The 13,255-nt window shown below is 42.6% G+C and overlaps 1 protein-coding gene across 6 annotated transcripts in view; it reads right to left on the bottom strand.

Annotated features, from left to right (window-relative positions):
* Positions 1-10,174: 10,174 nt before the first annotated feature.
* LOC113586340 (band 4.1-like protein 1) overlaps positions 10,175-13,255 on the bottom strand; it is a 59,812-nt gene continuing 56,731 nt past the window's right edge. For all 6 annotated transcript variants that reach the window (XM_035520225.1, XM_035520224.1, XM_035520223.1 and 3 more), the window contains one exon: positions 10,175-12,960. In XM_035520225.1, the coding sequence (XP_035376118.1) occupies positions 12,955-12,960 (6 nt within the window). In that variant the 3' untranslated portion in view covers positions 10,175-12,954. The remainder of the gene's footprint in view (positions 12,961-13,255) is intronic.

Below are 13,255 nucleotides of genomic sequence, written 5' to 3' on the forward strand. Positions count from 1 at the left end.
GGGCGGGAGTTCTCATTCAACATAGCAGGGATGCTCACACACGTATAAACACATAAACACTACACAAAAAAAAAAAAAAAATTGTGACCAGAGAGAGTGTTTTATTCTCGTATCCTGGTTACAGTTCAATGGAAACTATCTATCAGTACTGTATTTCTTGTAAAGAGTTCTAAACACGCAATATTCTATCAGCCAAGCTTTCAGAAAGGGTTGTGCTTTTATCAGATACACTGTGGGGGTGTGGCTTCAAAACCCCTGATGTGGCTTAGACAGGGTGTGGCTTTAAAAGACTTGATGTGGAATGGATAAGGGGTGTGGCTTTGAAAGCCTTTAGATTTGTCAGAGTCAGGTTCAGTGGGTTGGCCTGTTTAACTCTACCCACACCCACTGAATAATTAGCTAGCAGGGTTGGATCCCATGGAACTAGCTCTTTCTGACAATTCATCAAATAACATAAATTGGGTGAAAGTTTATGTGTATGCAACAAGACAAAGCACCATCATAGAACAACTGATATAGTCATAAGCCTATAGAGCAGTTTCACAGTTAAATCTAATAAATGCAATTATTAAAAGTCTCTGACAGTAATCAATTACAATTGTAATCATTTAGTAATAATATATGCAACATTTTTAATAATCATTTTTGTTATGTAGGTATTGCAATAACCCCCCTCCCCCCATATGTATTCATGTCTACTTATTCATATATATGAATAAGTACATACCTTGTAATTTCATGGGGGTTTTTTAAATTCTGGAATTGATCAGATCCATAAGTAAAACAGGATGAACGGGAATCTGCGTCAGAGCACGGCGCAAAACTTAAATCATGATTTAGCTGATCCAAAGCTGTGAGGAACGTATATGCCCCCTTCACTTAGTAGCTGGTTAGAACACCTTTAGAAAAGTAATCTGTAATTACTGAACATTCTCACTTTGGCCTGCTCCACGTGCTCTGGGCCAATGAAGGGTTGCGAAGCATGCGTTACTCTTCTGAAGTCCTGTCATGGCCTCTCATTAGGGACCCGGAGCAGGTCTGTCTAGCGCATTATGTTTCGTCTCCCTGATCCAGGCTTGCCCCCTGGTTGCTGCTCGCCACTGGAGAGAATTTTGCGGCGTGGCATTTATTCTTCTGACTCTGCCGCGACAGTAAGAGGCCAAACGGATCTGATTTGTATGGTATCTGCATCTGCATTTTCTCAAATCCATTGTATTGTAGGCTGGCCCTGTAACCGGACAGGTCATGTTTCCTTTTTTTTCAGAGCTGGCTGTATGCGTAACTGCTTCACACACCAAACCAGTGGTAGACGCCTTGTTGCTCTCCACACCTTCATGCTAATTTTGGTCCCATTACAACAGAGTTCACTCGAAAAAAGAAGAGCAAACCAAATAAGGCCCAAATACTCGATTCCACGAGTGCAGGTTGCTCTGCCTTTGAGTTCTGAGTATTATATTAAACTCTATTTTGTTCTTGCTGTTCAACGAAACCAAAGAGAACAGTGGAGGAAAAAATAGCGAAGCCAAAAAAAAAAACAAAAAAAAAAACACCCTCATAATTCATCAAACTCAGTGCTAAAAATTAATGCCCTTTAGTCCATAGGAAACCCTTTGAGAGAAGAAAGAGATGGAAGAAGACATAGCGGAGTACCAGCAGTGAGCCTCTGGGCAGGGAGGAAAGACAGAGGGTCCTGCTCGTTCCCCGAAGGTGTCAAAAGGCAGAGGGAGAAGCAGGAGCTACAGGGAAGCTGTATTGTTTCGTGCCGAGGGAAAGCCATTACATTCTTATTAGTTACTTTTCCAGAGCCCAGAAAGGGCCATTCTTCTTATTCTGCTGAAATGGACAACCTAATTACTGGCAAGAGCTTTCCAGCAGGAGGGTGAAAAGGTCACGATACTAACAAGTGACAATGGAAAAACGAGCCAAACGAAACCATACTAACAATAGCACCGACTTGCCGGACTACAGTGTGTGCGTGCATTGCTGTTATTTTATCTCTGAGATGTGAAAATCATTTCAAATCATTGTTTGAACTTTTCAGAGCCCAGGCAAGCCTCATCCCTGTGTGCCATTGCAGTGGTAAACAACTGATTAAGAAAAAAACCAAACAAAAGAACTCTTATGTCATTCAGTGATATGACACCCCCCCCCCCCCCCCCCAATGAAAACACACTGAGGTTTTAAATGATCTGTCATACATTCCCAAAGGAAGGAAAATCACATTTGTCGGAGCATTGATGTCTCCTTCTGGAACATTAGAATACAGAGTGAACATGCACTGGAAGCATAATGGTTGGTATTTGAGTGAATTGAGCTGTTGTCTAATTTAATGCTTAACTCTACAGCTTTTTTTAAACTGTTAAGGGCCTCAACATACAGTGATCACTGTAAATCAACAAAAAAAAAGGAACTGGTAACACACATTGGTTAGTCTTTTAGGACCAATGGCACATGTTGGTTAGTCTTTTAGGACCAATGGCACATGTTGGTTAGTCTTTTAGGACCAATGGCACATGTTGGTTAGTCTTTTAGGACCAATGGCACATGTTGGTTAGTCTTTTAGAACCAGTGGCACATGTTGGTTAGTCTTTTAGAACCAGTGGCACATGTTGGTTAGTCTTTTAGAACAACTGCACACATTTGTTGGTCTTTTAGAACCAGTGGCACATGTTGGTTAGTCTTTTAGAACCAGTGGCACATGTTGGTTAGTCTTTTAGAACCAGTGGCACATGTTGGTTAGTCTTTTAGAACCAGTGGCACATGTTGGTTAGTCTTTTAGAACAACTGCACACATTTGTTGGTCTTTTAGAACCAGTGGCACATGTTGGTTAGTCTTTTAGAACAACTGCACACATTTGTTGGTCTTTTAGAACCAGTGGCACATGTTGGTTAGTCTTTTAGAACAACTGCACACATTTGTTGGTCTTTTAGAACCAGTGGCACACACTGCATCGTCTCTTAGAATAGTGATGTTAACTTCCATAGCTTACTGCAATCGTTCATGCTATTAGGCTTCTGAATACAAAGAAATGTGGTTTAGAAACACGTCATGGGTTAGGAAGTGTTCAACTCCTAATGAAACAGATGTTTAAAATCTATATTTGGCAGCATGCAGATGTCCTTGAAATTTGGTCTTTTAAAAATCTGAGCAACAAGCTGAGACTAAAGTGCGTCATGCTTTTAGTGCTAATTATTACCCATTGTGCCCAACGTCGCCTCGATCCACACTTGACTAATAATATGTTTTATATACGTATTGCCTTTTTAAAAAAAGTCTAACTGCTTTCTTCCAGTAATTCGAAATAAAAACTAGTTAATAATACACCCTGTGTTTCATACATAGAGCTAAAAACCAGCGAGAGCATTCCTCACTGGAGTAGGGTAGAACAGACCTCATCGTATGCCCCCTTGGCAAAGACTGAGTAACGAAATCTCCATGCTCTTGTTATAATGTTGGACCTCACCCTATCAACCTTAAAGAGTTCTTTGGTTTCTTTCCTTGAAAATCCATCATTTTGTCTAGCACAGAATGAGATATATCGACCATAAAAGATACTAATTAGGTCTCTAAATTTATCAAGTTCAAATTTTTCACAATTTCACTAGATTTACTGCCCTTCCATCCTTTCCACATAGTGCACCCTCACTAGTGATACTGATGAAGAATCATTTCTTAGAAGTGGTAAATGTACAGAACTTCCAAAAGTGTCTGCAGAGTAGAACTATATTACTGGGGCATCGGAAGTCAAGCACTGAAGATTAGCTGCTATCATAACTTGCTATTGTTGCATATATGTTTTAAACTTTCTCAATATTTAATTATTTCCTTTGGTATAATCTCTATATGTATGTTTCACAGTGCACATTTATTAAAGGGTGGAACTGGGTCTTATCTTCTGAGGCTGAAATGTGGATTGAATGATCCTGTACAAGAGATCATTTCAAGAACCATACATCACCATGATATCCAAACCTACTTCTCTGGTTTTGAATCCCATGAAACTCATTAATAAATCTTTTTTTTTTTTAAGTCTGAAGAAGATTGCCATCCCACAAAAAAAGTATTTTCATACAGTAAGACTGTCACTCTCTTGTGTGTTTAATGCCTTTGTACACAACATAAGTCTTTTGGAGTAACTAAGGCTTTCAGCCATGCAGACGCCTTTGTTGTCAGACTGGTATTGAAACGCCTCCATAACAAGAGAGACAGAGTCATCATTAGGCACAATGAACTGTCACACGTAATGAGTGAATAAATAATTGATTTTGAGGGCTTCCAAATTGAGATGCAGGAGCACATGATAAAGCCGATCGGCCAGAAATTGCAGGCAGTGTTCAGTGGGACAGGCCTCCTCAAGAACAGAAAAAAAAGAAAAACAGAGTGAGTGAAAGGGGAGAAGAAGGAACTTTTTGGATGGACTCCCTGGTAGTCCAAATGTTTAGACAGCTTTGTGTCTTGTGATGAGACCTTATTGACAGGGAGATGGGCCCTAAATATTAATGGGAAATTAATGTTGATGTGCAGCCCTTCACAGAGACAGATTTCTAGCTTTCTTGGTGATTTACGACCATGGCCCAGTTAGAAAGGGGCCGGTGGGCACCTGCTGGCGGCCATTTACAAGCATATGTCAACTCTGCTGGAGACTTTTTATTTCATTCAGACCGAAAGCAACAGAAGGCTGATGTTATGTGTCTCTAAAACTGGTGTATGTTTATGTGTGTCTAATACTGGTGTATAGTTATGTGTGTCTGATGCAGTATGTCTGATACTGGTGTATGGTTATGTGTGTCTGATGCAGTGTCACTGGTGTTTGGTTATGTGTTTCTGATGCAGTGTCACTGGTGTATGGTTATGTGTGTCTGATGCAGTGTCACTGGTGTATGGTTATGTGTGTCTGATGCAGCGTCACTGGTGTTTGGTTATGTGTTTCTGATGCAGTGTCACTGGTGTATGGTTATGTGTGTCTGATGCAGTGTCACTGGTGTATGGTTATGTGTGTCTGATGCAGTGTCACTGGTGTTTGGTTATGTGTGTCTGATGCAGTGTCACTGGTGTATGGTTATGTGTGTCTGATGCAGTGTCACTGGTGTATGGTTATGTGTGTCTGATGCAGCGTCACTGGTGTATGGTTATGTGTGTCTGATGCAGCGTCACTGGTGTTTGGTTATGTGTGTCTGATGCAGCGTCACTGGTGTATGGTTATGTGTGTCTGATGCAGCGTCACTGGTGTTTGGTTATGTGTGTCTGATGCAGCGTCACTGGTGTATGGTTATGTGTGTCTGATGCAGCGTCACTGGTGTATGGTTATGTGTGTCTGATGCAGTGTCACTGGTGTTTGGTTATGTGTGTCTGATGCAGTGTCATTGGTGTTTGGTTATGTGTGTCTGATGCAGTGTCACTGGTGTTTGGTTATGTGTGTCTGATGCAGTGTCCCTGGTGTTTGGTTATGTGTGTCTGATGCAGTGTCACTCGCAGCTTTTGTGCCGAAAATAGAAACTTAATTGCTGTTCATGCAGCCCTTGACTACTCTGCTCTAGTACTCACACAAAAATTCTTTCTGTGGGCCTAAATTGCACCACTGGACATATTATCAACTCACTGAACTATGTCACGATAATTCATCTGTGAAGCATCGTGCTCCGAATTCATGGAAAAGGCAACAAAGCCTGACACTCATTTTTTTTCTCTAAGCACCACAGCTGCACTAGAAGGCAGAGGCAAATGTTCTATGTGGAAAATATTAAGCTACTTTGTAATTTTGAAGTGATCTGAATATACAGCAACATGTGCCAAGCCATCAGTGCTGCTTCACAGACAGCAAGCTGCTTCTTGAGCAGTACTGAACAGAGGCGGTTTCATGGATGAAGGGATGTATCTGTGAGCTGAGACAATGTCCATGTTCTGGCTCAGTTACAGGACTGACAGGTCATATTCATTCACTGAGATGGGTTCATGTGATAATTAAAGTTTAGAAGCAAGAGCATGTCTGAATCTCTTCCGTTCCAGATTGAATTATGTCCTACGTGACGTCACCCCATGTCTCCTTCCTGCTATGTGCCTTTATGTTCCCTGCCACTCCTCTTTCACCTCCAGACCACACCCCTTTCTCATCCCTGCCACGCCCCTTTTCCCTCCAGACCATAAAGCCTTCCAGCTCCCCAGCAAAGGGGCATGGTCTGGTTTTCTAATTTCTTTCTCTCAATTTGCATTTACTACTCAAACCAGATGAGTTAACCAAAGCTGTGCTTCTGCAATTTCAAAATACAATGTGCATAAGTAAAAGGTTATGGATTTTAAAAAGAACCAAAGAATGTTTCCTGATATTTCCAAAGCTGCGGGCTGTATGCTACCATGTCTGCGGTTTTTACCTGAGCTACAATATGGGCTTTAGGGCAAGTAAACTCAGTGGAAACTGTGTTCTCTTGTTTTAGCTGGCTGTAACATTTAAAAATACGTCTAACAGAACCTAGAAACTGCTGGGTGTTGGACACTGCTGGAGAATTAGCAGCACTACGCAAGGCTCAATCTAAACAGAACACTAACAGGGAGCAACAGAGTATGTCCTTCAGGACATGTCTGTCAGGATGGATGTCAAGGATGTAGGGATTGTTTTTGTTTTTTTTTACCTTTTTAAATATTTCAGCAGCAGAATTCTGCAGTAACCATCTGGCCATTCAGAGCACTGATTCCAGCAATGATCGATCAGGCTAGAAATGATTCAAACAGAACATGGTAGTGGGATCTGGTAAGAGCTGTGAACCAATGACCAAACAGCTCCTGGGTCAAAAACCAGCTATGAACGTAGGCCCTAACTTCCTTCAGGTCAGAGTTGTGGTAAGTATACGATACTTTGCAGGTATACTTGCAAGTATACTATACATTACTACTACTCCTGCGTTCTTCCTCATGTCAGATTAGAAAAATGTCATTATTCATATATACAAGAACTGGTGTTTTCCTGTACGTTTTATAAAGCATCTTCCAAGCAAGAAATTGTTGCCGAGTACATTGCAATGCAACAGTGTGTGTCACATTACAGCCGTAAACACATCACACCACTGCAGAGTGCAAACTGAAGTAGCTGCCGCAGTCGTGTAGCGCTGTCCAAGGTGCTGAAGCTGCTACCTCTGCTTTATTTGCACTGTTGCCAAAAGCTGTGAGCTGAGCATCAAACTGCAAGGTCAACATTGTGCGCATTATCCAGCACTGCCTGCCTGTTGGCTATTGAGTCAGAAAGCTATATGCACAAAGTTATCAGAGAATGTCCCTTACAGTCAGTGCCATGGTCATTAATTTTACTCTTTCAAAAGGCGAGTGATGTCAGGAGAAATGAGCCTTAGCCTAAAGCAGAAGAAAATATATATACATCCGCAGAATAGACCCTGACTGTGGGAATGAAATAGAGGCTAAGAAAGACAATAACTCAGGAACATGGAGGTGCTGAGGTTAATTATAGACAATTCAATCTTTCTTTTGCTTTGGTGGGCCACACTGGTGCAGCTGCCCTGTGGTTACTCGGAAAAAAAAACATAAAAACTGATCGGAGAGATTCATTTTCTGTGCTGGGGCACAGGCACATTGTAATGCACTGGACAAATTCATATCCCAGGTACCTACAAACATGTTGAGGTTACAGCGGTGAGTGTTTGGCCTTAAAGATGGAGGGCAACTGTACAGCACAGCGACCCATATACAGCGCAGGAGCAGGTCGGATGGGGATCGCAGCTGGGGCATCAGTGTGTATATTAATGGTCTTTTTGTGTGCCGGGAAATCCCTCATGGCAAATACTTGGCTAGGCTCTTATGCAAACCAGTCCAATCAGTCTGCAGTCCTTCCCCCAGTGTTCAGCCGGCCCCACAATCTTCTGAGACCCAGAATGGATGAGTGAAACTTTTTATTTCATTCAGACGGAGAGCAACAGAAGGCTGATGTTATGTGTCTCTGAAACTGGTGTTCTGTTATGTGTGTCTGATGCAGTGTCACTGGCGTCCCAGGCTGGACAGTCTCAGACGGGAATGGGGGCTGTGGAGAGGCTGAGGCCCCGTCTCCCTGCCTCTCTTCTGGCGCTTCCTCACCGCAGACGTTTCCGCGGGGAAGCCAGAGTGGAGACGGATGGAAACGGAGTGCTAATGTACAGCGGAAGCCCCCTCGGATAGTCGGTGCCAGGCAACAGATGTGGTTAACAGTCAAAGATTGCATTGTTGATTGGCACGGGCTCCTACCAAGACAACGCCGTTGCTATTATTATCTCCATCCTGCCCATCCCCCCGCCCACTTCCCGGGCCATCTGACTGCTGATTGGCTGCATGTGTGACTGGCGCTCTGCTCGATGCGAGGAGATCCAGGTGTGAAAAAGGGAAGATGGAATGCTCACTCAGCCATGCCTGCAGGCATTGAAGAAGTGGGGCAAGGTGAAACGAAATTTCTCTTTGAAATCATGCAACACTGCTAGTGAACAGAGGAAGAGCATGCGGCGAACAGAGGAAGAGCGTGTGGCGAACAGAGGAAGAGCGTGTGGTGAACAGAGGAAGAGCGTGTGGCGAACAGAGGAAGAGCATGCCAACGTTGACCTTCCCGCTGATGAATTCACATGGAAACCATTCAGGGTGCATGTCAATCACCCTCTTACAAGCTATTGATCAGCAGGAGCCACTTATTGGCTTCATGGCAGTCAAGATCAAGCACCACTGGGCTCACAACAGGGCGTGTGTGTGTGTGTGTGTGTGTGTGTGTGTGTGTGTGTGTGTGTGTGTGTGTGTGTGTGTGTGTGTGTGTGTGCTTGTGTGTGTATGTGTGTGTGTGTGTGTGTGGTGATAATACAACAGGTCGGGGATTATATGAAGTATGTAATGCCACTTCCCAGCAAAAGTGAATGAGGACGCAGTCCCATTTAAACAGGAACTGTTTATGAAGCTGGGAAATTGCTCTCTCATTGTTCACATCAGAAGAGCAAGGCACTGAGTTCTGTACCACTGGGAGTTCTGGACTGGGCCAAGAAAGTTCCTATACATAAAGTCAAAGGCAATAGCAGTGCTGACTCAGCCAATGTGTGTATCTGTTTTAGCACCGAAGCATTTGTAATGTGAAGCATGTGATGATTAATGTAGGTTTACACTATGCCTTGTTATGTGCTGTTGAATAGCAACAATGAATACATTATGTAACTGTAAACCAATATAATGTTATACAATAAAATACATGCTTATTATCAATATAATTTGCATTGCAAATAAGCCCTTTGCCTTCTACTATAACTTTTATTTAAATATTTATATGGGTTCTTTAGCTTCAAAATATCACTACAGTATAGTCACCAAATGTACATTTTTAGCATGACAAAGCAGCCCAGACTTTGGTTGAAACCCAGCTCAGATTAAATTGAAGTCTCTCCTCTACTGAATCTCTCCTCTACTGAGACATTTTTGTCCACATTTCCAAGGCACAGCAGCTTAATTGAAGTGCCCAAAATAGAGATTCTCAATGAAATCTGAATAGGTTCCGATCTACAGCAATCTGTTCAGGTTCAGACTTCTCATTGGCTCTCACACATCCCCAGGGCCACATGGGAATTAATTCCAAACCACAGTAGGCTCCAGTGAGCACACGTAACACTCAGACTTGGGTTCTTCTTTGCTGTGGTATCTATTGATATGTCACTATTTGGTTTGGCTTTATGATTAGATGACGTGTATTGACATCCTCATGAATGCGTTTGAATTTGGTTTAGGTTTGCTAAAGGAAGATCAGTGAGGCCATCTGGTGGCCATTACCAGCATTGGTTATATATATATATATATATATATATATATATATATATATATACACACACACACACACACACACACACACACACACACACACACACACACACCAGCCCACTCCCGTGAATACAGTGGTGCTGGGAGCAGGTATTCTAGTCGCAAGCATGGATTACCAGTCTGCGTCTGTGTCTGTAAAATCGCCTGCTCCTTTGAGACTGCAAGCTGTGCTCCTTCCTCTTATGTTAACACATTTGTTTTATCCTCCATATCTTAAAATATGCATTAATTACCCAAAAAGCATATGTGGTAAAGTGGAAGAACCACGAGCAAGACTCTTTCAACAGAAAACTGTAAACGTGCTGCTCTAAAGTTAATTAATTAAATGCAAAAAAAAAAAATCATATCCAACTGTATGGATTTAGACATTTATTGACATATTCATGTATTCCATTTAGATCGAATGCAAACACAGCAAAAAAAACACAAAAAAACAACCCCAAAACAAACCACACACCACTGAGCACTAGGTGACCGTGAGAGCGTTGCGTGTGTGAAGGGGCAGGACGGTGGCACGAGGAAGGCTAATGCTTCACGCCATGCACGGGGCGTCAGGAGCCGGAGCACAGCCGCCCTCCTGTGGAGCGGGGGCCGGAATCGGGCGCTGTCCGCGCTCGGCTGGACAGACTGCTGCACACCCGTACGGGGACAATGGGCAGGGGACCAGGTTAGACCATCTCGGAAGTTTCCCACCGGACGCCTTTCTCCGCCACTTTGCATTATGGGCCACGATGAAGAACGGAAGAAAATCTCTGTGCAAGTATATACAAGGCACTTTGCCTTACTCCGGTGCAACGTGGCCCTCTGCGTCGCCATTGTTTAAGTGGATCACATGCAACACCATTTGTCCACTGCCTTAAGTGGCAGTGGCTGACAGTAAGGCACCCAATATTGGTATGACGGTCCCTCCCGTTTCGCACTGTAATAGTCCTTGCATGTGGAGTCGCTATGACGATATTTACATGTACATGTAATTCACATTACATGTAAATTTCATTTACATATTTTAACTAGATTGCACATTTGCCATTTTTGCTTTAGAGTAAATTATGAGTATTCTTACATTTATGCAACTAAAGCATTCCTCTCTTTACCACACCAAAACAAGTAGATAAAAGGTTTAAAGTAGGCAAACCAAAAAAAAAAAAAAGTTTTTTCAAAAGTGTATTCAGTACTAGACTGTGGAAGCTTGCAACATTTCTATAAAAAAAACCTCATCCCAACAACCAAAAGCTTTAATTGTAATTGGAGACTCCAGTGTTGACAGACTCAAAAAAAAAAAAAAAAGATTACATAACAGCATTTTCACAGACGCAACTCGAACATTTGATCAGACACACCCAAAGGGTCTTCCCATCTCCTAGGGGGCGGTAGTGAGCCAGAAGCAGCAAGCAGAGACAAAGCCATAGCAAGTAGTTCGGCCTTAAAATGCATAAGTGTGTTTTTACTGGGTACCTGTCAAGTGTGTTGACTAAAGTATTTCATCAATAGATCAATTAGTTTGGTTTAAGGGAGGAGTCATTTACTTTTTTATATTCATGCCTTAAACTACAATGTGTAGTGACAGTGTCATTTGGTAGAGTCTGTATTGGACGGTATTTTTACATGTATTTAATATGTAATTTTGATCATTTGGAGCAGTGTGTGTGTGTGTGTGTGTGTACACAGTATCTGCACATACAGGGTTTGGCTTGTAAGCTTTAAGACTTTAAGACAGCTTCATCTGAAAGGGTAAGCCACTGTCTAATCCTCACAAAAGGCTTCGAAATAAAACAGAAATAGGGAGATATTTGGGAGAGGGAAAAACCCAGAACTTACATTCACAATTAAGATCATTATAAATACATTGTATCGAACCCATACAGCATAACTTAAAATATAGCTCAAAACAAACAGTAATAAAAACTCTCAAATGGAAACAACTTTAGATAAAACATTTATATTACTTTTTTTTTCTAAACCCTCTTGTAACCAGTATTTATGTGGTCTGCATTAAACTAACTGCAGTAGAATATTAGTGGGGGGAGAGTGCAGGTCAAACTGGAGACTACACAGGCCTCTATTAATTCTCAAGAAGCAGATGGAAAAAACAATCTTAAAACATAGTGACGCTTGCTAGGCACAATGTGCGGACGCGGTTAACATCTCAGCATGTGTAGTGGAAACGGAGCTGATATAATCCACTTTGAAAAGGTATCCACATTACTGCCGGTTAATATGATGAGATGTTCTTGGGTAAATTTCTCAGCTAATGCTGCCAGTTCAACATAACTCATAAAACACTTGATGCACTACAGCTTTACCACCCCTCACCAGCTATGCCAATCATGCATATGTATGTAATAGTTGATAAATATACTTAATTGTAATTAACAGGCAAACACTTGACTTTTGTTAACTATCGTTTTAAAAATCTTTACAAAGCTGCAAAGAGAGCAGTTGAGTATATGGCATGTTGTCCCAGGGCTCAGGGAGAAGCTGTCTGCCTCCGCCTGCCTCCCCTCTCCTGCTAGCTACACCCACCATCCTCCACCCTCCGTAGGGTTACGAGACGAACCATCGTACTCTCGGAGTGGACGTCCAAACGGATTTGAAACGCAACCGGCTCTTGTGCTGACGCCGCAGGACGAGGCCTTGCGCACGAGACAGACACGTGACCTCTGACCATCAGCCACTTCCAGAGCTCACGTTCTGGAGTTGCTGAGATACACGGTCAACAAGGCCTTAATCTTTGTCACCATTTATATTGTTCAGGGGCAGAACGGCGGTGAAGACCAAGGCAGGTGACTCTAGTGGCAATGTGAGTAGAATTAGCTAGGCAACATGTGCAGCAGTGAGTGTGATTTCGATGGCCGATTTAGAGCGAGTGCACTGGGGAGGTCTTCCGTGAACACAGTGTGAAGGGTCACGCTGGTCTGGTGGGGCAGAGAAGGTGCTAGGAGACACTCTGAAGGGACTTGCTGGATGCAGGATTGGTGTGTGTTGTATGTACTTGATGGGGATGCTGGACACAGGTCGGGTGTGTGTTGTATGTACTGTTCAGTAGCATAGGTTAGCCTCTCAGCTGGGTGGATAAAGAGGCCACTGAAGGTCAGACTTCTCTCCTCACTCTGATTTAAGACGTCCATCTGCAATCAGGACTGCACACACACACACACACACACACACACACACACACACACACACACATAAATATAACACTGGGTCCATGCAGGGTGAAGTCACCGATGCTAAATGTCCTCCTAAATGTCCTAAAGAGCATAAGGGTTTTAAAATAAAAAGCGTCAGCTAATTTCCATAAATGGAAATGGAAATGTAAAATACCAAAACAATTCCAAATGCAGGATACCAGTTTCCTCTATAAAGCCCACTGCAGAAATCAATGCACTAGGACTTTACGGTGTGGTAAGTGGCAGACACGAGTTCACTTTATTT

The sequence above is a fragment of the Electrophorus electricus genome, chromosome 20 (genome assembly GCF_013358815.1).
Source record: "Electrophorus electricus isolate fEleEle1 chromosome 20, fEleEle1.pri, whole genome shotgun sequence".
In the NCBI taxonomy this organism is placed as follows: Eukaryota; Metazoa; Chordata; class Actinopteri; order Gymnotiformes; family Gymnotidae; genus Electrophorus; species Electrophorus electricus.